This window comes from Lates calcarifer, linkage group LG6 (genome assembly GCF_001640805.2).
Source record: "Lates calcarifer isolate ASB-BC8 linkage group LG6, TLL_Latcal_v3, whole genome shotgun sequence".
Taxonomy (NCBI): Eukaryota; Metazoa; Chordata; class Actinopteri; family Centropomidae; genus Lates; species Lates calcarifer.
In genome coordinates, this window is record NC_066838.1 from 25,778,402 (window position 1) to 25,805,684 (window position 27,283).

At 42.5% G+C, this 27,283-nt stretch overlaps 1 protein-coding gene across 3 annotated transcripts in view; it reads right to left on the bottom strand.

The window, feature by feature from the left end:
* LOC108873291 (nucleolar protein 4-like) overlaps window positions 1-27,283 on the bottom strand; it is a 128,092-nt gene that overhangs the window by 68,923 nt on the left and 31,886 nt on the right. For all 3 annotated transcript variants that reach the window (XM_018661470.2, XM_018661469.2, XM_051071468.1), the window contains 2 exons: window positions 25,787-25,898; window positions 19,977-20,083 (listed from right to left, as the gene is read on the bottom strand). In XM_018661470.2, the coding sequence (XP_018516986.1) occupies window positions 19,977-20,083; window positions 25,787-25,898 (219 nt within the window). The remainder of the gene's footprint in view (window positions 1-19,976; window positions 20,084-25,786; window positions 25,899-27,283) is intronic.

The window sequence follows — 27,283 nt, forward strand, 5'->3', positions numbered from 1 at the left end:
CATCTGTTCACTGAACGTTGAGGCTGACTGGTTGTTAAAACCAGCGAGACAGAAAAAAAAAAGTCGACTGCACGACTCTTACACGTTGTTCTCACTTTCTTTAAAACTATTTACAGCTCTTCTATTTCTTCCTTCTTTTGTTCCCCACATTAAAATCTGTGTTTTGAGTTTCTCCTCATCTGATTCTGTGGACAGAGGCTGTCCTATGCTGCACAAGTTGTGTCCCAAGTCCCTTGAGGCTTATTTGTGATTTGTGATAGTGAACTATATGAATAAATCTGATTCTACTTGCCAGTTCTGAAAAACCAGCAGCAGTGCTGAGTGAGTGAATTTCAGTCTCAGCTTCTGGCACGGCCACTCGGCGTTCAGAGAAGCCACATTTTTATGTGACACTGGGTAATGTTTCTGTCACAACAGTGACTACAGTTTTTACTGTGTGCACAAGGCTCAAAAGATTGATGAAAGTATTACCAGAGACTATAAATGACAGCTGGTATTTTGCGTATAATTTGCGCACACTAAAGGGCTCCTTTCTGTATTTACTCTCGGTTAATCTCAGAAAGCTGTAGGAGGCTCACGCTGATTGTTTTGTGTGAGTCCTTGTTTACCCAAATCTCTACAGCGGAGGTGAAGAGTGCAAAGTCATATTTACACATCAGATTTCTACTCTTCACTTACTATTAAAACATACAAGGATGGAAACCTGAGCTTTCTGATGATCAGAAATCAGTTTAAAAAACGATTCGAAAAAAAAATCTGTATTCATGAGTTGATATATAGAGATGGATGTGATCACTGATGAAAATGTCCCAGACCCGAGGACATGCAGTTATAAATACATCTCTCTCTGTCCTTCTCTTCCTCTTTCTGCTTATTAGTGTGAAACCAAATATCCAGTTGAAGCAACCAAAATCTAATTTTACAGGTCAAAGAGTGCATCAGGAGGACGAGATCTTTCCTGCTCCGCATGTATTTAACCATGTACAATGTTCTCTTATAACAATGTTAATATCAATATCTGCCACTGCCCCTTATACACGTTGCTAAAAGGCACGCAGGCAGTAGCTAAGAGCTGACCTGAAGGTTCAATCTAACTATTTTCAAACCTGCAACCCAAAGAAGATGGTTTAACTTCAAGAGTCAACAAAAGTCACAGATGAAGGAAAAGACATAAACTGTGATCGACAGAAAATTAATTGGCAAATATAGTGATCACTGATTGATCAGGGACTGAATTTAACAAACGTTCGAGAAAATAATGTGCAGATAAACTGATAAACTGATGATGATACTAGTTGTTAGTTAAAGCCTTAAAAACGTGTTCAGATTCTAGTCTTCTGTAGGTTTAGAGGAACTGCTGAGAAGTTTGGTTTTATCACAGCATCCATGTGTAAACTGGACAGGGAATATCAGTGTTTACAATCTCATAGGCTGTGTATGTGGATATACTGTGTGTGTGTGTGTGTGTGTGTGTGTGTAGCTGCAGGCTATGAGACAGGCCATCTCTCCACAGAGCTCATTTGGTCAGCTCCTGGCTGCTCTGTGTGTGAACTCTGGGTTTAAAGATCTAGAGGTTTCACAGGTGCAACTCTTCCATCGTACAGAATGCACACACACACACACACACACACACACACACACACACACACACACACACACACACACACACTCTCTCTTCCAGGTTGGGTTTTAACGCGTTGCTTGATGCTGTCCAATGCAGCATTGCAAACCAAGAGCCAGTAAACTCGCCCTCTGCGGGTTTCGAGGCAACAAGATGGAAGGGCCTGCTGCTGGCACAGTGAGAGAAATAGTAAATCTGACAAACACAGGATACAAGATGCTGCTGATAATGTTTGAGGCGACAGTGTGTTGGAGGATGGTGTGAAAAAGTACAACAGATATTACTTGTGAGCCCATGATCGCTCTCGAGATTGAAGCCAAATAAGGCAGCTCTATAATAATAATAATAATAATAATAACAGTGATAATCTGGAGTAAAGCCAACAGAAGACAAAGCCAACGTACAGCAAAACTGGAACAACAGGGTGTTTTTAAATGGCTGCTGCCGGGGGAAAATGTTCGTTACGCTGAATTCGTCACTGCTGGCTGCAAAAATGATGGAGGGCTGGTGAGAGAACGCAAACTGTTTATCAAGCTAAAATCCCAAAACACCTCCGGTTACAGCTCCTCACATGTGAGGATTTGCTGCTTCTCTGTGCGGTGTCACTGTAAATTGAACGACTTTGACTTTTAGGCTGCTGGAAAAAAAGAAGGAACCATTTCAAGACGTCACCTTCGGCATGGAAACTTGTGGTAGCCATTTTTCATTTTTACTGTAGGACGTAAATGGGTAGAAGCAGCTGTCATATAGTGTGTGTGTGTGTGTGTGTGTGTGTGTGTGTGAGGCAGAGAGAGAAAAGAGGTCAGGCTTCCAATGACCTTTATACCCCATCTGTTAAATCCATCAGCAACCTGGTCGTCTACCTGGATCAACAACATACTCTGATTTATCACCATGGAAACTGAACTTTCACAGACCAGACAATATACAATAAGACGTTATAATCCATGCTGTGGCTGAGGTTAAATCATCGTGTTACTCGGGCTTCTCTGTATTGTGAAATGAGACTGTTGAGAGTAACTGTAAATGAAAAGTGGCTGTTACTTGAAAAGCTGCGTTTTCCTCTCTTCACACAGATGAGTCCAAATCCTTCACCTCTTTACATTCTACCCGCTGTTTCAGACATCTGCTCATTTTCCTTCTTAAGAAAAAGACACATTTCTCACTCTGATTTTTTAAAAAGCGCAGTAATGTAATATATTGCAGGGTTTTCATAATAAGGCTCTTCTACCTCTCTCAATTTTTTATACACATATGCTGATAATAATAGTCACAAGTCTTCTGCAAACTTGGGGAAAATGCTGACATTGTGCTTCCTTGTCAATCAGCTGAAAGACCTATCCATGTTGTCTTATGTTGTTTTGTTTTTGTTTACAGTATCTGATCTGGAAGGCAGCTCACGCCAGCTGTAAAACATGCAGTGGAAAGATAATTAATGCTCCACAGAGCAATAATTTTTAAACTAACATCAAGTGACTCCTTGTGGTGTAAAAAGGCTGTTGCTGTCGCACAGATGTAACATCCCAGTATGTGGCCCTGTGCAGCTTTCAGTGAGTGATTCACTACAGACAACGAGAAATTTAACACAACAATAACTAAGAAAAAAACTAAGGAGGCTGAGGAACCCGACACACACACAATCAGAGATAAGAAAATGCCAGTGGAGTTGATTCTAACACCGTGGGCCTAAAAACACTGAGCAGTCTCTGCTAATCATTGACTCACAAAGTGGGACAAGGGAGTGGGAACTGTTATAAAGTGTTAAATCAACACAGAGACTGCAAATAGAAAAGGGTTTATACAGTGTTTCTTCATAACGAAGAGTGAAGGGTGTGGAGGAGAGAAAATAAACGGATATATGGAGCTCGAAGAGAGAAACAGTCTTTCTACATTCCTCATTCAACACTGAGAGGGTGGGTGAGTGGGAGACTCAGCCACCCTCTCCATCATCGCTGGATCAGTCAGGTCAATCAGGGAATAAGTCAGTCAGCCAGTCAGCCAGTCAGCCAGTCAGTCGGTCCTTCCCTAACAGCCAGCAGGGGCATGGATACCAGAGATTAGTGGAGTGTCCAACACTCTGAGCCCCACTTAATCCAGTCAGTCACAAATCTGCCCCAAGCATGACGATTAACCCCTTTCCCCTGCAGGAAGCAATTCTAGGGAAACAGCATGGATTAGTCCAGGCAAAGGTCAGTGCTGGACCAGGCTAGTTTCACCCTGCAAACGCATATACAACACTGCTGAAATGCTACCAGTGACCCAGGCAGGCTTCACCTCAGACCAACAGCAGAGGTCAACGTCAAGAAAATATTACCTACCTGACACTACATGACACTTCAACCTGCATTAATGAAGGTTTTCCTATTAACACTGAGCCAGAGAAAAGGTCACTTATAAAGTTAAACTAACAGAGAAACAGAGCTGAACCTTAAAGAATGAGACTTCAGTGGCCTTATACTCCTTCTGAACTATTGTCAGATAGCGTCAGAAACTCCCTCCTGTCACACCTCTCTGACATCATCATACCAGATTCCACTGACAAAAACAGCAATTTTATCTCACACAACACAGGAGTTGCTGGAATGCAGCTGCCTCGATCTGTTTGTTTATTTGTCTTATTGTGTGATATTTCTGAAGTTTCTGATTACTTCCTCCACCACTGAAAGTCACACAATAACACAAACAAACTGACAGATGGAGGCAGTGCTATTCCAGCAGCTCCTCTGTTCTGCTCTGTAAAATTAAAGTTTTTGTCAATGGAGTCTGGTCAAACAGATTTATCTCTGTTGAAATCCCATCCATAATGTCAGACACTTAGAATAACAATCTGAGCCTGTTAGTGGCGAAACACACAACTTGCCAGGAAATATCCAAATAAATATTTGACCTCTCTCTCTCACTCCTGCAGGAACATTTACCGTTGTTTTTTCCTGTATATCATTTATTTTCCAGGCAACCAACTGCTCTGACTTCCAGACTGGCAATGATCAGCAGTCAGGTTCAGCAGATTGAGCTGTCCATCTCTGCTACAGCCAGGCTCCCTCATGACCAGAGTCAGCTATCAGTTTATACTATTAGAAGTCAGAGTTGAGAGAGAGACTCGCCTGGAGGAGGAGGAGGAGAGCTGGAGGTGGTGAGGGCTTCAGGGAGCAGTAGAGGAGCAGTAGAGAAGGAGCAGAGGAGCGGAGTTCAGCTCCGGCTGTATTATATAGCTGCTCTCTGCAGGGACTCTCTGGTTCCAGTGGTTGAGCACTGAGCACACACAGCAGCATCGCCGGCAGGCAGCACTGGGCTGCCACAGACAGCCGAGGTAATTACATGGAAACGCTTCCTGTGTAACCCACTATAGAATAACATACACAATACTTAATGATTGACACTTTTATCCTGAGGACCTTATAGTGGTACAATGTGAGTTTGGGCTGTGGGAGGCGACAGTTTTAAAAGCCTCTCACTGTGACTGATGGAGACCTACACGAACACAATACAGCTCTACTACTACACTGAGAGATTACGGTGTTTAGAATTTGTCTTGTGGGTTAAAATGTGCAAATTTTATGTGGAGAAACTTTTTGTTTATAATCTAACTTTAAATTTGATTCTTGTATATTCAGTCATGAGTATTTACTGTGAGTTTTCTGGGGTTTTTAACCCTAGTTCCAACTGCTAAAACACCCAGGGCTGATACTTCCCACTTCACTCACTTGTAACCTACAAATTCAAATTTAAAACAGTGCAGCTGACAGAACAAATTATATTCTACTATATTTATGTAGTTATCTACAAAAACCAAACCATTTTATTGTCATCCACCTTTTCTGTCATGTGTCTTGTCTAGCTTTCGTTTTTTATGACCCTTCTTTAAGAGCCTTTAGGTTTCTTACGTTGCGACACAGCTACAACCACAGGGGAAAATGTAAATTCACAGCCGTACTTTAAACTAATCAAAACATCTTCATGCTCAGACCTAAATTTAAGTAGAAGAGAACAGGCTAATGTTGAAAACTACATCAATGATTATAAACTGTGAAACACTAATGAGGCTGAAACAATAAATTCCGTAGAAGCTTTGACATTTTCCCCCTGGCTGAATGGTTTATCTGCTGTTGCTGTGAACTCTGAAAAGACTTTAACCCTGTGAACAAAACCCCACCTCTCACCACCCACGTCTGCCTGCAGGTTCAGGTTTTGTTTCACTAAAACAAATAAGATGAAACCTCGAGAAGAAGAAAGGAATTCAGTCTGTGCAGGTGAAATAGAGAAACCCCAGGGAGCTTTGGAAACATGTTTTAACTAAAGAGGATGGAGAAAAACACCAAATAAACTTATGAACAACTGAACAACTGTCTTTTGATGCTTTACATTTTGTTCACAGTACATCAGGCTCTGAACAGCACCTGCAGGTGACCTGAATCAGACTAAGCCTGGCAGGTGTGGGAGGGATTATATACAAATGTTAAGAAAATGTAAAAAAAATTCAGTGAAGTCCTCGAGTCATTTGACTGAAATGGTTTCAGACGTATCACATGAATGATCAAACCCCAACATGCCGCGAATCCTCTCGTCCTGCTGCACGAATAATGTGTTTACATAGTGTTTAGCTTGACCTCTCCTTGTTTTATGGTTCCACTGTAAAGGCCAGAGAACTACGATCTGCCTCAGGCAATGCTAATCAAACACTGAGTTTGCACACAACAACAGGCTGAGCTCATCAAGCACTGAGCACGAGTGAACCGCCCGCCAGGCAGAGGCAGAGTAATACAGAGAGACTTTCACAGCACAAAGCTCTACAACTGCTGAACACCAGGAACAGAACTCTCAGAGCATTACCATGACTTATCAAACACAGGCTGAAAATACCTGGTTCCTCATGCCTTAATTACAGGCAGTATTATTGTGAACAAAACAGTATATGCAGCAAGGTAGACCAGGTCATTTAGATCAATCTACAGAGCACTGCGGTCAATTTCTGATCCACTTTCATCTCCTCTGGCTTATCTGACATGGCAACAAATACAAGAAATGTATATATAGAAATTCAGAGGTAAACATGTTAAGCATGCACAGTGCACGTTGCAGTGTGTGGTTGCTAGGGAACGTAAAGCGACAAAACAACAGCTAAAGTACAAGAGCTAATTTTGTTTGGAGGAGGAAGATGAGAAGAGGGTGAAAAAAAAATAAGTCCAGTAGAATGAGACGCTGATATTAGGGCAAGGTCGGCCACACTGGTCCAGAACCAAAGCAGAGGACAGACACTACTCCACGATCTGTTTATGCATTTATTTATTCATAGACTGAAATAAAGGTCAATTCAATACTCTACCACTGCTTTCTGTGCTGCATACAGTGCCTTTATAATTAGCACCTCGGGGGAGCTGGGTGAGGTTAGTCGTTTGCTGCGGACTCACCTGCCGGACATTTACCAGGACTTCACAACTTCTGATCTGGAGTCTGAACTGGTCTCTAACAGACCAGTTTTTTCTAACAATATGAAGCCATCGATAACCATCCATCCATCTTTACTGCTTATCCAGAGTCAGGTCACAGTAGGAGCAGGTTATGGTCTCCCCCTCCTCAGCAACACTTAGCAGTTCCTCCTGGGGGACCCCGAGGCGATTTAACAAACAAAAATCCACACTTTTCTGTCTGAAAGACAAACAGCAGTGGGATTGGACGTATGTATTCAGAGTGATATATAGTTGACCCGCTCCCTGTACTGCCAGACACAACATTTATATCCACACTGTACGATGTGCGTCAGCATCACATTAGTCATGAATGTCCCTCCAACCCTGTCAACAAGAAAAACTCTTCTACATTTTATGTTCCTGGCAAATAGAATGATAACCATTAGAAATTAATTTCCCTCACATTTCTCTTGATGCCTCATCACATGCAAATGTTTGTCAAATGTCTGTCACATAGTTAAAATGCGACAAGACACACTGCAGTCTCTGCGAAGGCATCTGACAAAGGCTACAGACGAGAGCTGAAGACATGCTGCCTCCTTCACTGTGTGTCGCTGCGGGAGGAGCTCAACAGGCTTATTGTCAGAAACAGATTGGAGTGCTTTCGGTGCCAGGACTGAATTCGAGCGAAAAAAGACAGACAGCATGTGGATTTCAGGTGCTTTGGAAGAAAAACACCTGCAGATCCACCTTGTAAGAAACACAGGTGTCTGATGGAGGAAGAGATGTCGGAGCATGCAGCTCCAAAACAGAGAGGAAAAAGAAACTGATGTGGAAAAAGACAAATCCAGCTTCATCCAGAAAAAAAGGAAAAAATGAGAAAGAGAAGTGATGTTTCCTCGATGTAGAGGATGATTCACCTTCCAGGAACAAACACATAAAGGTCACTGTGTCAAGCCTTTAAATGCTCTAAAGTAAGGTAACATGACTGAGGACAGCAAGTCTGTTTTACCCATAACAACTGGTCACATTCATGTTTTCATTTGTGACAATGATAAAGGTTCATATTTAGATATACACTGTTTACAAGACTTGAATCACAAATTTTGATTGATCAATAATGTCAAACATTTGCTGCTTCTAGTCTCTCTTTACTGCTTCCTCTGTTTCAGAATCATATGTATATATATATATATATATATATATATATATATGTTATTTATCACTGAATTAGCACATTTTATAGATTAAATGCCTATTCCATAAATAATATTCAAAAAATAACTGATGGAGATGAAACAATTCATCAGCAGACAACTGACCTTCTACTATTTTAATAAGAGAATAGTTTCCAGTGAATCTAGAAAAAATGTCCCTGTTTCAGCTTCTTAAGTCTTTATCATTGCAAACTCACTTTTTCAAGACATGCAGAGATATCACCATGACTCTAGGAAAATGTGATGAGCAGCTACCAAGAGCCTGTAATGTTTAATGATTAAAATGAGAGTCAGTTGCAGCCGTAGACCAAAGGGAGCGTGTCACTGCAGCTGTTGTGTGTCTGACAAACACAGACACACAACAGGCAGGGATGATGTCCACAGAAAAACAAGTAAAGACACAAAAATCTACAAAAGAACACTCCCAACATGCAGCTGACACCAGAGAAAGAGACTCCAGAAATAGAGGGACCCAACAAATCCAGAAGGGGAAGGAAGAGGATGAAGGGGGAAAAGGGGATTAGCAGGCAGGCTATCCTACCTCCCCTGGCCTCCTGCTGAGCACATGGCCAGGTCAGGGGAAAACTGGAGTTATTTTGGAGCAGTGGAGAGGAGCTAAGCAGGCCCTCACATAAGGATTTATCCTGGGAGAAGCTCTGCCTGTCCTCCTGTCCCCTGGCAGAAGGCTGAGGGTGGGGAGGAGCGCTACAGAGGATCTGAGAAGACCTTAACCCCTTAGATGCCAGAAGACAAAAGTGAATGCTTGTGAAAGTTTCTGTTTTTTAATGAGTGTGAGTGTAAATTTATTAGCTAATTAAAAACTCAGAAAACATTACATTTAGCTGATTTGCAGCAAAGGAGCAAATTCTGACAATAAATATTCCAAATGTTTAGAATATTTGCCCTGAAAAAAACCTAATATGATTTATTATTTATCAAAAAGTAGCTCATTTTTTCCCAATGATTTTCTAATCATAAAACTGTTTCTGCTCTAAAATACAAAAATTAAATGTAAACTGAAAAAAAAAAAAAATCCAGTTTCACTACTGGCGAAACTGAAAACGTAACTTTCTGAAATGTTCTGCAGCTTAATCTGAAGTGGTGAACGTTATCATGAGGCACAATTTCACCTTTGACCTTGCACAGTCTCAGTTTGGATACACAATAACACACACTGGTTATTGCTCAGGAGAAAGGTGCGAGCTGCAGGCCCGTGTAAGCTGCTCCATCACAGGAAGTGAGCCCTGCAGCTTCAGTCGTTCTGTTTCTCCCACTTCTCTTTCCCTCTCTAGTTTTCAGCGATATATCAAAGTCTGTCAGCCTCTTTACGATCAATATTTTCTGTACGTTAAACTGACTCAAAGCTTCAAAATACTGTCACCAACTCACCACGAGGAAACTGACATTTATAAAGTGATGCGAGTTTGAAACCCGCGGCGACGTTGACCAGCTGACAGTTTCCCCGGAGACGCTGCCATGGAAACACGTGCTGTGTACAGTGTACTTGATGCTGGAGGCAGATCTGTACAGTGCTCAAAGAGTCTGTCCTTCAGCTGGAGGACCTGTGTTAGAAAGCCTCTGCCCCTGCTGGAGGGCCCTCGAGCAAGGCACTGAATTGTTGTCAGCCAACAAAAACAGAAAACCTCGCTCTGAATCTAGAGGAGAATAGGGAAATAACTTGTAGCTATGGAAGCGAGCGTAGCTATCCCACAGTGAGAGGACAGTCTTCACGTGGACCAGGATCAGTCCCACGCTGCTGCGCTCTCATTAACTACAATTTTGGAGCTTTCATCTCTGCTGGGGCCCAGAACTGCTCGAAACCCAATCAACAGCAACACCAACACAGACCAGCAGGGAAAACACTGGACACACAGACTCATACAGCACATTATGACTGCTCTGGAAATTGTGTTTTCATAGGAACATATTTATATTGACTGTTTTGTTGGTGCCTCATTTAGGTTAATTAGTGGAGGACTAAGAAAGTGTTAGTTAAGTAATTATTTTTTACCGTGTTTTTGATAGATAGATGGATAGATAGATAAATAGATAGAGCTTTCTTTGATTAGGTTTTGTTATTCTTCCTTGTTTTGTCCTACTACACTCCTCCAAACACGTCATAATGGTCCATTCACGAGAGGCCACTGTTTCGATGCTTGGCACGCGCCACCGATTGTTCCTCACTGTGTGCGGGTGCTTGGTCATTCCGCATCACCCACCCACCCATCCACCCACCTACTCCTCCTCCTCACACACACACACACACACACGCGTGTTCTCTCAAGTAGTCATAAACACACGCGCACCTTTATTACCCAAGAACGCTCAGCCGTGCACCACGCGCACACACCTACACATACGCGCACGCACGCACGCTGGGGCATCAACGGAACAATGTGCGTCTGTCAGGGGCAACACTGACCATCACTGCACTCTGCATTCCAGCAGGAACACGGTCATGAAGGAGAATGATAATCAGAGCTGTCGCAGGACGGAGCGGCCTGCGGAAGCCGCACAATGAGCAGGTTCAGTGTTTTAATGAGCTGCAGGCGGTGTGGTGCGGAGCCCACTATGACTACAACACAATACAACTTACTGAGCCGCTCCGGCTGGCAACTGCCCACATGCAAAGTGTGTTACCGCAGTACCAAAAAAAAAAACAACAACCCGGCGTTTGATTCCTCCTCGCGGTTTAGCTGGCATCGATAATTGATCAGAGCGCCTGTCAACAGAGAGTCCAGCGGCAGCACGATGAGACGTGACCGCAGAGGAGAGGAGGCAGCTCTGCAGGCTGGCCGCGTCCCTCCGCCTGTCAGTCAGTCAGTCAGTCAGTCAGTCAGGCACCGGCATGCAGGAAAACATACTGACAGAGGGGGTGAAACACTCCGGAATAAAAACAGAGATGAATAAATAAATAAATAAAACACGCGCGTGCAGAAAACGCCTTCTTACCTTCACTTCTGTCAGATTACAAACATGAATGTCGACCGCCACCCGCGTCTCCACAGCCTTGTTTTCTTGTTGTCGTGGTTTGGTTTAACTGTTCGTGCATTCGCCTCCAGTTGTTTCTTTCTTTCTTATTGTTTTATTTTAAATGGACAATATATCCTGCTGCACACAGGGAGGGAGTGAGAGCGCACAGCAGGACCCTCAAGACTCTCTGTGGCAACCGGAGGGGGCGGGGCCACGGCTGCTTACATCAGAGGGGAGAGAGGGAGGAGAGGGAGGAGAGGGAGGAGGGAGCAGTTGTACTGTAATATACTGTAGTGTGTCACTGACTGAATCCATTTAAAACAATGGACATACAGATCCAAGATCCATACAGCTGGGTCCTTTAAATTCAAATACCTGTTAACTGACTGAAATAAATCTCGAAATTCCACCTTAAGACTGAACACAGTAGCAGAAGCCCGGTCTGAGCAGCTGCTCAGACTTCGACTATTCAACTCAAACCGGCATAAATAAATGTTCAGCTTCGTCAGAAATGTTACAGGAACATATTGTGTTGTTGACCTTCACACACTCAGCTAACACTAATGTACAGCCCTGCATTAGAGCTCAGCTGTTACACAGGTGTTTGCTGATTCAACTGTACGGTCATGAATGTAGTTTGTTGTGCTGATGATTAGGTGTTTGTTTTGTTCACCCTGCTTATATCATTGATAATAATTCAATATAGTTTGACCACACCACAATATTGCTGCATTAGTTTCAGGTAGGTGAACCTAATGAACTGGCAGCTGAGTGCACATGAACTTATGAACTTGGTGTGTTGCACACCTGTATGGAAACAATCTATTTTGTTTCACATTTAATGAGACTGGTTAATAAAAGACAACAACGGAGAGGATGAATCAGATGATGAACATCAGGAGGAGGAACTTTTCTGTAAACAAATTTGGCCACTGATGGAAACAAGGTCAGAATCTGCTGAACGTAACCAATCTGCCAGACATCTATTCAGCCATTATCTATATTGCTTATCCTCTCAGGGCTTGGGGCGTCTGAAGCCAGCCCCTGCTGCCACTGGGCTGACATGTATAGAAAAACAACCATTCACTCTCACATTCAATCTAATACTTTGCCAGTCCTAGCCAAACTGGGATTTGAACCCAGAACCCTCAGCGGTGACAGTGCTAACCACCTCACCAGTGAACTGCTGAATTTGCCAGATGTGATCTCATATATTTGCTATGAAATGCATCTTTAGAACAAGCTACAGCGCTTTTCCCCCCAGTGTTGACAGAAGCTGTTGTTGTTGGTATTTATACATTTCTGGTGAGAGAGTTAATTAGTTGCCAGGATAATGACAAAAAATAAATTGTAATTGCACAAAAATGTTTTTTTTAAAAAGAAACAACTCTGAAAACCTGACAGTAGCAGTGATTTCTGATGAAAATCATCCCTCTCAGTGCATCTTAAATACACAGAGTATATTTAAAAGCAGCCTCTAGCAGCAGGACGGTGCTGTTTTATTCTGTTTCTCTACAAACACAAAGACATCACAGTCACTTCAGGAACAGACGGATGTTTCATTCAGGTTTCGCTTCTTTTGCACACTGACCTTTACACTGGATCACCCACAGACAAATGTTTAAATACACAGCAACCACTACACATACTCATGAAGCTGCTCTGTGTGTGTGTGTGAGTGTGTATGACCGAGTATCAGCATGTGCCCTCTCATACATTTACATGACAAACCTGCCACCTATAGGCAGAGGGAGAAACTGCGGTGTAATTATCCATGCATGCCCATGCACAGCACGAAGTGTCTAGGGAATTGCAGAAGCGCTGTGTGTGTGTGTGTGTGTGTGTGTGTGTTGATAAGGGTGCTTATCGTTTCCTGTGCCACAGAAAAGGCTGAATGGGATGCTTGGCCTGAGAGGAGATTGAACGCTGACTAAAAGAAAAGAATCACAACAGTGGACAGCTCAAACTGTGAAGCTCTCCAAAATAAAACGATTTAAAAGATTTGGTTTTAATGAACATCTGTTACTTTAGCACCAGGTTTAAAACCCTATGATGTTAAAGCCTTAAAATACTGCATACATGTTCCAATAATTATAATAATAAAGTGCTTACATGGCACATTTCAGACACAAAACGCAGGTCCAAGTGCTTAGAAATGTATCAACATTAGCATCAGTTTCAATAGAGCAGTCCGTGCCTTAGGTAATGGTTTCAAGGTAATTTTTTTCACCATTATCTTTGAGTGTTTATGCCATATAATCCAAGTTTCAGGGGGCTTTCCATCCCTGTGTTGGTTTCAGTGCAGTTTTCTCTCGTCTAAAAGCAGTTTCAGGGGAAGACCAGACTCAGGTTTTGTTTTCAGCCGTGAATCATACCTGTGCTGCCTTAGAGAAAAGGTATGAGGGGAAACAGTGCTGTGACGCTTCCACTTTCATTTATATATCATGTGTTGTGCACTCACAGACCACTGAGGGGATTTTTCTTGCAGAGCTGTTTCCATGGCACTTCTACTTTATTGGACAGTATACACTGGAGAGCATCAGGGCAGATGGTGAGAGGATAAGACATGAAAAAGGTCATGCCCCTGGTGCAAACCCACACTGATGGCTTCAAGCCAGGAGGAAGAGACTGACCGGCACTTTATTTGTGATCTTTGTATCGGCTAAAAGCTCTGCACCAGATGTATTTAGTCTTACAAGAATTTCTCTACACAATCATACAGTATCATCAGTGTTAAAGGGTTCACTGCAGTGAGGCAGGGAATCTACATTATGAGATTATTTGGGAGATAACTACTGAACATCTAAGCTCGTAATTTTGCTCTAAAAACTCTCACCTGCTCAAAAAGCATTTATTTTTTTAACTAGTATCCACTATTTTATTTTTTTTTTTTTTTATCATTTTAAAGCAACAAAATGTAATTTTGCTGAGCAGCAGCGCCCTCTGCAGGAGTGAGAGGAAATTAAATCAGCAGGGCTCTGAGTCTGAGCGGTTTTCATGTACAGAAAACAAAGTCTAATCAGTCAGGTCAACAGTGTCTACTACCCATGATCCTCTTCTCCTTCTGGAGCAGGAAGTTTCCTGGATCTCAGAGATGAGCTCTGGTTTTTAACTGATCTCCAGTTCAGCTTCACTCTGAACTCTCTGGTCTGATTCCAGCAGTTTAAGCTGCTGACTCTCACTCAGTTAGAGGGAGATCCAACCTGAACAACCACAGCTACACAGAGACACAACAGGTGTTTGGGAACCAGCAAAATTATTCAGTTATTCAGAAGTTGTTATTTTAAGGTACATAATGCTTTAAAATAAGTTTTAACAAGATGTTTTTGCACTTATTTGTTTAACTGAGTTTTTTTTAACCATCTGATAGAAACAGGTGTGATTATTGGTTGATCAAATCAAATTCATGTAATGTGGGGAAGAATATAGCCCCCTCACTTTAAACAGATATGATGTTGCAACAAGTTTCAGTGGATGTTTAAGTCATATAGTTCATGTAGATAATAATTAATTATCCAATGAGTTTGTTTTTATTTATGTTTTTATCAACATGTGAACTTTGTCTCTAATACAAAGACCGAAGTACAGATAGAGCAACATGTTGACAGTACTATAGAGACATAAGATGTTGTCAACCTTGAATAGTTTACATAGACAATACAATACAATTGTCATTGGACACAGTGGTTTCATAGTATTAGTCTGTTTGCAGTAGTATAGCCTGCAAATCAATCAGTGTGCTCCATTCACTGTTTTCTCCTGCACATTCACTGTCCTCGAACTCAAGAGCACAAAACACATGATTCAGCTGCGTGTTTCTTTTTTTTTCAAAGCAAAGTACAGACCTTGTTTTTTTCGAATCTTGGGCATTGTGTTGAATCAATCTGAGGTACTGTACACAACAGCTCACATTCACAATCAGTCTAGCAGATTAGTTCATGTTTGGGTCCTTGAGGTTATTGCCATTATTTCCCCTTCTACTAGATTTTCTAAAGGATGCGCTGCACCATCCTGTCACCTGGATTCCTCATCTCACAGATGCTTTTAAGTAGTTTAGATGCTCTGCACAGTATCGCGTTAACCAAGCACAAAAAAACTGCAGATGTGGGCAGCGGAGTTCTGTAACAATGCTGAAGTTTTGTTCATATATAGATTTACAAGAGGGAGAAAAATAATTCTCCATCAGTTTTCCTGTCACTTTGTTTTTCAGCCGACAAACTGTGGACAAAAGGTTTGGGTCACTTTTTCAAGGCTGCTCTGGCGACCAGGCTTTTATCTTTTTTCTGCTGTCTTCTCAACAGTCTTTTAGTAATTATAATAGACCAACCCCCAACCTATCTGCACACACACACACACACACACGCACACACACCCCTCCTCCCAAAAATAATGAAATGTCGTTCCTCTGGAGGTAGCTGAAATAATGGGCAGAGAGAGGGAGAGGGGGAGACCATAAACGATAATGAACCACCTCATTCTCCTTTTTTAATTCCTTCTCTGATTCCCTACCCCCTCCCACCCCCTCTCCTCCCCTCCTCCCTCCTTGCATCCCCCCATCACCTACAAATTTTCTCATTTTTATTTTCACCCTGACCGAGCACATCCTCCTCCTCCTCCTCCTCCTCCTCCTCCTCTCCATCTTCCTCCTTCCCTCAGCCAGACAGAGCCACCGCCCTGCCATCTCTCCATCCTCCTCCTCCCCCTCTTGTCTCCTCTCACTCCTCACCCGATTCTACATTGTCTGCAGCATCCCCCTCTTAAACACCCCCCCACCCCACCCCACCCCTGCCAGGAAGCATCCTGGGTAATTTCCTCCTCTTATTGAATTGGGACGGGGGGCGGATAGAGGGAAAGATAAAGGGATGGGCAGATGAACGGAGGCTTGGGATGAGTGCTAATGGAGCCGGTGGAGGATTCACACATCACAAATATGCAGCACATCCTCCTGCTGTTCTTCTCTTCTCCTTTGGCTCAAATCTTTTCTTGGGTAAAAGTACAGATGACCCTCTCTCTCTCCTCCTCTCCCATGCTCTGTTATCCTCGCTCTCTCTCTCTCTCGCTCATAAAAACAACCCAGACAAAAGACTCCAACCTTCTTTTTTCCACAGAATGCTATTCAACTATCCTGCACGCTGTCTGCTTCCCCTATCACACACACACACACACACACACACACACACACAAACACACAATGTGAACCTAATGCTCCCTCATGTCCTATGTTATTTCTATAGGTGAGTGAGTCATTGCTCCTCTATTCCTGTCTGTACTTTTGCTCCTCTGGGCCGAACACTATAATCTTTCTGCAGCACAGTCTCATCCTGCCACACACACACACACACACACACACACACACACACACACTGAATACTGTCTGCTAAAACTTCACTTCAACTCTTGTGGCTGCAGGACTGCAAAGTCTGATGAATATATATGACATCTGAGTGTTTGGGTGGAGGTGGAGGAGGTGGACGGGTGAATGAACAAATTATGCAGCTTTTCAAACACTGACTTCCAGAAGAAATCTTTTCTGTATCAGACAACATCAGCAACATCAGCTACTGGCACATATGTCAACTGGTGAGCAACAAGTCATGCTAATGTTTGTTGTCATTTAGAAACACTGATGCATTTCCTGCTCAGTATTATCTGATATTCATCATTATCTCTCTCATATCAGTATAGGTACCTCAATAATACTGTGTTATACTTTTTGAGTCATTATGTGAACACGACAGGGCAGAAAATTCATCTTCATTTGTCCTGACGTCCTCTACTGAATATAAACAATATAAAATATAACTTCAGGTGATCGAGGGAAAACATACAAAACAACTCTGCCATCATACAGAAAAAAATACTGCGCTGGTTAAAGTAGTTACATTACTCTTCCTGAAAAGCAAGATACAGAGCCAGAGGAGTAATTAGGAGGAGTTTTTATTTATTTATTTACTGATTTATTTTTATGCTGTTTTTGGTCTTTTAATGAATATCTGATACCAGCTGTTTATTGTGGAATATCTTTTCTGTTATTTTAAGTTATATAGTTATATAGTACTATAATAAGTTATTATTTCTGTAATATTACTTTGAAATATTTAGCTTTATTTTGTCTAGACGTGTCCTTGTTCTGTGTCTTTTGTGTTGGTTATTGTGTTTCTTCTTCTGTTTTACCCAAATTCACTCATTCATCCACTCATACACTCACACATCGATGGCAGAAGAGCCTCTATACAAAGCACTGGTCTTACTATTGTGAGAGACTGGAGCTCAATGTTTTGCTCAAGGACGCTTCAATATGTGGAGGAGGAGCCAGGTATCACACACACAACCTCCTGAACCACAGCTGCCCATACCAGTGCATTATGGGTATCAAATCAAATTAAAGCTCATTCACCTGCAGCTGTAAAACCTGCAGTACAATTTGAATTTATTTGCACTGGGGCAGCAACTAACAATTATTTTCATCATCAATTAATCTGCCAGTTATTTTCTGGATCAATCAATAAATCATCAGGTCTATGACACGTCAGAAAACAGTGAAAACAGTCATCATAATTTCCCAGAGCTCAAGATTTTGTCTCTAGATCACTGATTTTGTCCTTTGTCAACATTATTCATTTTGCTGTCATCGACGGCTCAGAAAACCAGCAGATATTGATCTGTAGAGGCTGAAAACAATACATTTCTGCTTAAAAAATCATTAATCGATTGACTAAAAGATTAATCCACTGACTTCTTTATGCTGATGCTGTGTCCACACCTTCTCCATGACTGAATCCTCGTGTCAAAAACAACAACATGATAGTTTGACCAAAGGTGAAAGATGCTGTATATTGGCACACGGCCTCGGCTATTGGAAGCTTAGTATTGATCAAGAGCCCACATCAGTCAAAACTGAACTGCTGTAGGCTGCTGCTGCGTACAGCACCGACATATTTTATTTATCATTCACCGGCTGCTTCTGAAGCTTGACTGCAGATCAATACAGCAACACTGCACGTAGATGTAGAGCGCCTCTGTTTATTTTACAACATTTTACATCTCAGACACTTGACTCTGATCCGGGGGTGACGCGCGACAACTCGATCACAGAACAGACTTCAGTTCTTTTATCATTAAACAATAAGCAACGATTAGCGGGAGTATGAGGGTCGAACTCGGAGCACTGACGGCGCGGCGGGAGAACGGTGAAATTCAACTCGCTCTTTCAGCATAAACAATAAAGATGAACAACAGCGATCGCTTTCAGAGAGAAAAACATGCAAAGAAAAAATGTTAGTTTTGTACTTGGATTCTAACATGAGGATGATAATGAGGACTGTGTCAAAATGTCAGGATGAACTAATTAGAGCAGCTTTGACATGGTGTCACCAAACAGACTGGTACAACTGCTGGAGAATAACAGGAGTCACAGAGGTTGTTGCAGGTGTGAGAGTGCCTCTGTGTGTGTGTGTGTGTGTGTGTGTGTGTGTGTGTGTGTGTGTGTGTGTGTGTGTGTGAGTGAAAGAGAGAGGGAAATGGGGAAGTAAGGGAGGTGAGAAAGGAAGTATTGAACTGTACGTGAGGTTTTTCAGATATGCCATCCGTGTGTGTGTGTGTGTGTGTGTGTGTGTGTGTCTAGATAACGGGTGGGGGAACAGAGGGTTGAGCTCGTTCCAATTAAGCCAGGCCTCAGAGCGTCAAGTTAATTAGCTGAGGAGAGAGAGAGAGAGAGGGAGACACTGAAGTGCCAATTTGCACTGGAATGCCAATATATCTGCCTGTCTGTCCAACACACACACACACACACACACACACACACACACACACACACACACACACACACACACACACACAGGGAATATGAGTGACAGCGAGTGTGTGGTACTGATAGTCACACTGGTACAGGATGGAGTGGTGGTGGTGGTGTTGGGGGAACAATGTGGAATATACCAATCACCACCTCCCCGGGGTTGGGCAATAGGGCCACTAATGATCATTTTAATTATTGATTAATTTATAGATTAGAGTCCAAGGCAACTTCTTCAAATGTCTTGGCCAAAACCCAAAGATATTCAGTTTGCAATTATATAAAACTGAAAAAACTGACTATTTATTGATGTAGATATTGTCCATATTTGCCAAGTGGCTGACTAAAAACAGACCTCCTGACACCATCTACATCAGAAACCTTTTTCTGAAAATGAAAAAAGGTTCTGTTTGTGCAGATCATCTTGTCTGACTTGTCTCAGGTCATTTGTTCACGTCTTTGAAAGCTGGCTTGTATGAGTTTTCAGTTATTCTGTGCAGAGAATAGAAAAATAACAGTCTCAGACAGAGAAGAAATGGTTTTGGTCCACTGACCTCCGCGAGCATCAGACTGAAACACTGATATTTCTTCTCATTACACTGTTTTAATTGCAAGTACAAGACGGCGTGTGGGAGTTTTCCTCCTTACCGAGGCATTAGTGGGCCTCCTGGTTTCCTCCTACACACCTGTCACAAACAGTTCTCCAGTGTACTAAAGCCTGCTGTTTTAAGGCAGTTGTAAGATTTACTTTATGATCCCCTCTCAAGGAAATTCTTATGGTCTCACGGTGGATAGAAACACACACACACACAGATGGTGCATATTCTGTCTGATGGCACAGACAAAAAAAAAACAACATAAATTCAGAAAAACAAACGTGGGCCTGCAGCCTCACAGCGGAGCCCAGATCAGACCCAGTGTCTCTGCTGTTTAACATGCAGCTCTGTTGCAGTCACTTCACGTACCTTGTTGTTGCTCATGCACTGCAGCTTCATCTGCTTCATGTAGGTGGTGGTGAGAGGCATGTTGTAGTCTATCACCTCCGACACCAAAGAGCTCGGTCTGTCGTTCTCTGCAGAGGAGAGGAGAGGAGAGGAGGAGAGGAGGAGAGGAGAGAGGAGAGGAGAGGAGAGACGTTTAGGTGAAAATAGCAAACATAGGTTTTCTTTGCTATTTGCTATTTTGCCCTCAAACCTTCAGGAAGGCTTTCACCTGGGAAGTGTTCTTCCTGTCAAGATACATTTCTCTTGCTGACAGATGCATTTAGATTTTTCTTGTTGCAGAGGGGTAACTATCCTATGTGCAGGTAATACCGGTGCATTTGGGGCAGTTCGGTTACCATGAATTCATTGAATATTTTTTTTAAAAAGGAGATTAAAAACAGTGATCCCAAGAGTTCAAACTCTGCTTAATAACACAACACATACCACCTTAAAACCACCATCAAGTTAAATCAATAGCTTTGATTTTTTAAATCATATTTCCACAATATATTCATAATTTTATCTCCCTCTTTACTTTGCAGCCTCTCCTAAACCCACTGACTGTTAAAGCTGAGTCTGCCATCATGCCTTGTCAGAGAGCCAACACTAGAGGACCTTCTAGAGCTGGAGGTAGAGCGACACAGACAAAGAGAAGCAGAGTGAGGAGGTGGTGTGGCTGAATAACAGAGTTCTACAAAAAGCTTTTTACTGCTTTAAGGCTCTTATATAAAGAAATGACATACAAACACATTAAAACCACATTATCACTGCTTGAATCTCCACCAGTCTTTCACGTCTCCATCCACACGTCTTCCTCTGACCTCGTAAAGGACGTGTCTAATGTCTGGAGTGTCTACAGAGTGGACGTGAAAACAGGGCACAAGATCAATACGGCTCAGTAGAATAGACAGGACCGTCATCATTGATTGGTGATTGATACAGAGACATGAGGAAGTGACAGAGTGTGTGAGTGAATTCTCCAGAGAGGGACAGACTGCGATAACTGACTGATTATGCGACACAAAGCTGTCACGTGGGTTTTCAACACGAGGCTCCGGACCCCTGTTTGGTCACGACCATGATCATTTTGGACGAGATGTTCCATAAAAAGGAGTGTGTTGCTATTATTGCTAATAGTGGGTTTAGATATGCTGACATTAGGGAAAAGGAATCATTCTTATAAGAACATCTAACATTCACATCAAATGTGTTTAAAGCAGTTTGTTCATGATCTAAACTGAAGCTGAAAAGACAGTAAACCACAGGTGTTTCTGAGTAACTTCTGTTGCCAGCACATTCAGTAAAGAGAGTGGAGTCAATATGGAGTCAAGATGAGTAAAGTGCTTCTTCAATATCAAGTGATTTGTTACAGCTCGTTATCACATGCAGCGTCTCATCAACACATCAAAACTGGTCCCTGAATTATTAGCGTTTTCCTATTTTCCCACGTTCGTTAGTATAAACGATTTCTACTGACAGACTCAGATTATAATTCTAAGTGTCTGAAAACATCATGGACAGGATTCCTACAGAGACACTGCTGTTTTATTAAAGAGTCAGATCCTTTAGTTTAACCAGAAACATCTCTATACATCACTACCAGACTCCACTGACAAAAACAGGAATTTTAGTGGTTCTCCTGAATATAGTAAAACGAAGCCCCACACACACACACACACACACACACACACAACTCATACAGTGAGCCTGCTGCCTGTGTCAATTAAACATGGCCCTGGTCCACGCTGATTAATTGCATTTAATAATTCACAGCTGAACTTTAGTGGGAGTCACTTCAGCCTAGCGATAAAGGGGGATGAGGTCGTGTGTGTGTGTGTGTGTGTGTGTGTGTGTGTGTGTGTGTGTCGTGGAGAGGCCAAACCCCCACAGGGTGCAAAGGCAATTAGCTACTCTCTCTCTCTGAGTGGCATCCAGTGATGGCACAACACACACACTCACACTGAGCTGAAGTATCACCAACACTGTCATTACGTGTGTGTGTTTGATTGTTTGCTCAGCTTATTACATCTTCTAATTAAATCATTTCTGTTACAGCCAATGGAAAACTCATATTTACAATTTCATTTAATCACTTTACCGTTTTTTAATCAGTGACACTGCCCAGCAAACAGGCGCATGGTGGTGTTATAAAGTCAAAATTCATAGCAGAGAAAAAGAATTCAAAAGTTCTTCACTTGAGACTCAGAAAATGCTTTTAAATTCTTTTCCACATGTAAAATCAATTAGATGTGAGATTTCTGAGAGGATTAGATTATTATTAGTTTGAGATAACCCCGTCATCTCTTTGAAAATAGAAAAGGACCTCGTCCCTGTACCTTTTAAAAAGATTATGAAGGAATCTCTTTCATCACAAACGTTCCTTTTTATTTGTTTTCTTCACGAGGACACATCCTCCACATTTCCTTTGTCCTCCTCTCTGTAAACTCTCATTTCAAATTTCTTCTTCTCCTACATTTCTCTCTCTCTTTTTTCAGTGTAGTTCAGATTTCTCCCCCCAGCAGCACCGATCCCCTCTCCCTCTCTACCCCGACTCTGAGGAAAATGAGCTCGTTTCCGGGGCCATTTTCTTTGTTAAAAGCCATTAATTAGGCTAATTGAGGAGAGAGACAGGACACTCCGATGACTCCTCTGTTTAATGAGCGACAAGGAGACGGGGGGTGGAGGGTGGGGGAGGAAGCCGGGGGGGGGGAATGAGGGAGGGATAGACGTAGGGTATGGGGATGGGTAGAGGAGGAGGAGGGAGGATGGAGGAAGGGGGAAGGCGAGGGATGCAGGGACGGGACAGGAAGCCTGGAGCGGCAGGGAAGGGGATGTTGAAGGAGAGGAGCTGGAAGCAGGATGTGGGGACGTGCAGGCGGGACGCTTGGAGGGGAGGGTAAGGGAAGAGAGAAAACAGAGCAATGGGTGAGTTGCAGGGGGGGATGGAAGGGTGGGCAGCAGGAGGAGGAATGGGGGAGGGATGGGAGTGTAGGAGAGGGTGGCCTTCAGGGGGCCTAACGGGGGTGGGTGGGGGGGGCAGGGTTGGCAGAGGAGGGGAAGAATGGAAAACGGATCTCAGCATCTCGTCTTTCACGTGGCAGCTGGAGCGTCACTCAAACACATTCTCTTTCAAATCACCGCACACACACGTTCCTACGCTATCAAGATTACTGTACTACTCTGTACTTTGCTTTTAAACTGGGCTGTTTCAGGTTTAAATACGCTGGCCCTTAGATTCTCTGATGCATTTTAACTGTTGAACTCTTTTGTTCTTTCACCACCGCACCAGGTTAATGTAGGTGTAATCATAGTTTCCACACACTCACTGGTTCTCGTCCTAATATGATTCCAAATATCTACATTCAAAAGTTCAGTTAGAGCTTCAGCAGTCTGGGTTTCACAAATCAAGTGTGTATCTCTCCCTCAGTTCCTGTCTGTTCGGTACAAAATTCCCTCTTTGTGTTTCTTTGTGTCACTATCTCTCTGCCACAGCTCGACAAAGAAGGATTTTACACTAAAAAGACTTCTGTTTCTTGGAAGACTGCTGAAGCCTTGCTGTATCGCTGCCTGAACTTTGAAATGTATTTTCACACAGAAGAAGGATTCGGTGGATTTCTCTTCGCTGGAATCACATTAGGAAGTGCAGGAGAGACAGACTGCACACAGCTTGTTATTTCTGTGATGTGGTTTCATGGTTTTGTGCGGGCCGCTGTTCAAAACTTCTCAAGGTTTTGGGATCATAAACGTAGACTGTGCAGTGTCTTTACTAACAGTTTTAAAGCTGCAGCTCTGTCACTATTTATACAATCACAAACACTTTCCACCCTGCTTCCCTTCTTTACATTCCTCTGTTTACATTAAATAACTGTGACTGATGTTGGCCAGCAAAGCGACTGTGGGGGAAGGAGAGAAACATATGGAAGCCAAACATCTAAAGCCCGTGACCGCTGGCTTTATTTTTAATTGTCTCCTCGTTCAGAGCATGTGGAGGCTTCAGAGACGCCGGCGTGCTCGGGCCACAGGCTGCTCATCAACATGACTGACAGGTGCGGTGGGAGGAACTCGACCAACCGAGGGCGAGGAAGGCGGGTTTGACAACACACCTTTAATCTCAAGGAAAAAAAACACGCATACTTTAGCTTTAAAATCAGATACAGAACATGTTGATTCTGTATCTCACACATTCCTTCTCTGATGATTCAGTGCAGCTGAAATGTTTGTTTTTTTTTGATGACTGCCTGATTTTATTTTTGTTTTCTTTACAATAAGCAAATATGCGAATGATTTTGCTGAGAGGGGAGGGCATATGCGAGAGAGATAAAGAGAGAGAAAAGCAAGAGGAAGGATGAAAGACAGGAAGAGGGACTGTAATTGAAAGACATGTGGAGAAAGAAGGCGAATGAGGGAGAGTGATGACAAAGGGAACGGGCCGGGAAGCAGAGGAAGAGTGAGGGACAGGAAGGATTCCTTTGAACCGCCACGTTTTTAATGGAGATGCTGAGAAAGAAAAACGGGACGAGACGGGAATCTGGACTTCATGTAAATACAGTGGTAAATTTACTTAAATTGAAATTAGTTTAAGTGAATGAAGAGAGAGAGAAACGTTGGTTTTGTTTGTCTTAACTTAAACTAACTGAGCTTGATGTTGCTCATTAGTCAAACAGAGGCATTAGATAATTATTACCAACCTGAAATCCTTTCCTTTAAAGCAACATTATGTGACTATTGTGCCTTAAAATCTCAGCTTCAGAATGGAGCCTCTGTCATTCTCTCTCTGCTCCCTGAACACCTGTTGTGTCTCTGTGTAGCTGTGGTTGTTCAGGTTGGATCTCCCTCTAACTGAGTGAGAGTCAGCAGCTTAAACTGCTGGAATCAGACCAGAGTTCAGAGAGAAGCTGAACTAGAGATCAGTTAAAAACCAGAGTTCATCTCTGAAACTGACAGGAAGATTAGAAACAGAGTTTGGTGTGTTTGTCAGATTCTATTTAAACTTTTTTAAGACCTTTTAAACACAACATAGAATCTAATTTAATACCTGCTCCACCATCATCAACCAGCCACAGTATGAGAGTAAAATGGAAAACCAGTAGGAACGACATGGACAATTATACAGTGTTATATCACACTTTCAGAGCTCCTCAGCACTTTATGACCATAATTCCAGATAATATAATTAACTGAATTAATGTGACATGGTTAATCGGTTGAATGGCTGGATGGATTAGCCAATTAAAATAATTAATTATTTATAGACCTGTCAGGATTAGTCCATCAGGAGAAAATCTGCAGCTATTTTAATAACTGACTGAATGTTTCGGTATTTGTTTCAAGCAAAAAATGTCAAACATCAGCTGGTTTTAGCCACAAAATGCAAAAATGTTCGACTTATTTTTGTTTAGTTTTGAAATATCTTCCTGTTTTAAACTGATGGACACACAAAACAAAGACATTTCTAAATGAATTGTGAGACTTTTTAACACCGTCTAAAGCCTGTTTATAGTAGGAGCATCATTTTGCATTTTAACTGACAGGCACTATACAGCGGATATATCTCACACTCTGAATTCAGACCCTCAAAGAAAATGGCACAGGGTAAAAACGGGGCACTATAAAGTAATTGGACCTGTTTGTGCCAGAAGGAGGAAACTGCGCTGAAAACGGCAGAAAGACCATTACTTGGATGTTCCCACTGACAGTTAGATGTTCCCTGTTTGTGGAACGGTTTCGAGGCTCAAACTGAGATCAGACGACTCGCTGACTCGGACATTCACTGCTGTGTTTTGTGTTTGTACCTTTGTAGTCCTGTCCTGCGGTGCTGATGTGCATCCTCTTCTGACACTCTCCACAGCTCATCAGGAAATGAGTCACCGCCTCTCTGGGCAGGAAGGCGTACGTCTCTGCTATCTAAGAGACAGAGAGAGAGAGAGAGAGACCATCAAACAGAGAGAGAGAGAGAGAGAGTATTCAATCTGCTCTCTCTGGTTTCTGAGAGCACTGACGACAGAAAGACGCTCTGAGCTGCATGATGCTGGTATCTGGGCAAAAGCAACATTTTTATTATCACCTGTCACTATTTGGTTTCCACAAATCATAATCACTGAAATGTGGATGTAATAAGGGAACATCTCATTTGATCCAAAGTATTGTGTCAGCAGTTCAGTCTCAACTAAAGGTGTCACGACTCTGAAACAGAGACGACGTCCACACAAATACATTTTAGATTTAAAACACATCACTGAAGCCACGTTTACACCTGGTGTCCACACTGCTCTGGAGGTTTTAAACTGAGACTTTTGGAAATGCCACTGGCAGCATTTTAGTTTCTCTTCGAAGGCTGAGGTTTAGATGCAACAGTCACTTCCTGATTGGGTTTAGTCGTGACGTTTCCTGCCCTGATTCGTCATGCTCCTCTCACATGACCCATTTCAGCCTTGACAACAACATGGATAATGAATTACAAGCATTCTCACTTTGGTGTTTTTGCTAGCAGATGTTGTGCAGCTGCATTTTATGATGCAGAGTTTAACTGAACAGTAGACAATCTGCTTCCTGTCTATACCCTCATGCACATGCCCATGTACGTTAATGGTCATGTGATATGTGTTTTCAGGTGTGTCAGTCTGGACAGAAACAGCCCTCTAAACCCTAACCCTCTAAAACATTTTCTGCTAAACAGCATTCAAGCTCTGTTGCCTGTGTTTCACCGAATCACAGAACTGACCCGCTGTTACCTTTCCTGAATGTCTCAAAGAAAAAGTGCTGTCGGTGACGCTGAGGATATAAAGTCTATAAATCTGTGGGTGTGTTTGAATGTGCATATGCATAAATCAAACATTTATTCAGGAAGAGCGGCACAAAGACACAAAAGAAAGGAGGAGGAAGGGTGGGAAACAGCCAGCGTGGATGGATGGGGGTTGCTGTGCCTGTGAGGGAGGGAGAGGGAGTGTGTGTAGGAGGGAGGGGGTAAAAGCAAAGGCAAATGTCACTCACAGCCTTTGGTGGCCTGAAGACCTGAAGCTATGTGGCATGGTGAGCTAGCTCCTGGCTTTAACTGCACTGTCTATACACTAAATACAGAAACAGTGTGAGCGAACAAACTGAGTCTGTGCAAAAGAATTCTAAAATTTTAATACAAGACAAAACAAATCAGAGAAAACAAACACACACTGCTTAATAAGATGAAAAGAAGGAGAGGAAATGTAAGAAAAGATAAAGATAAGAGCACAAAAATCACAAAGCTTCATCCCGTCACTTGGTGATAAATCTGTGGAACCTGCACTTACTCTGTT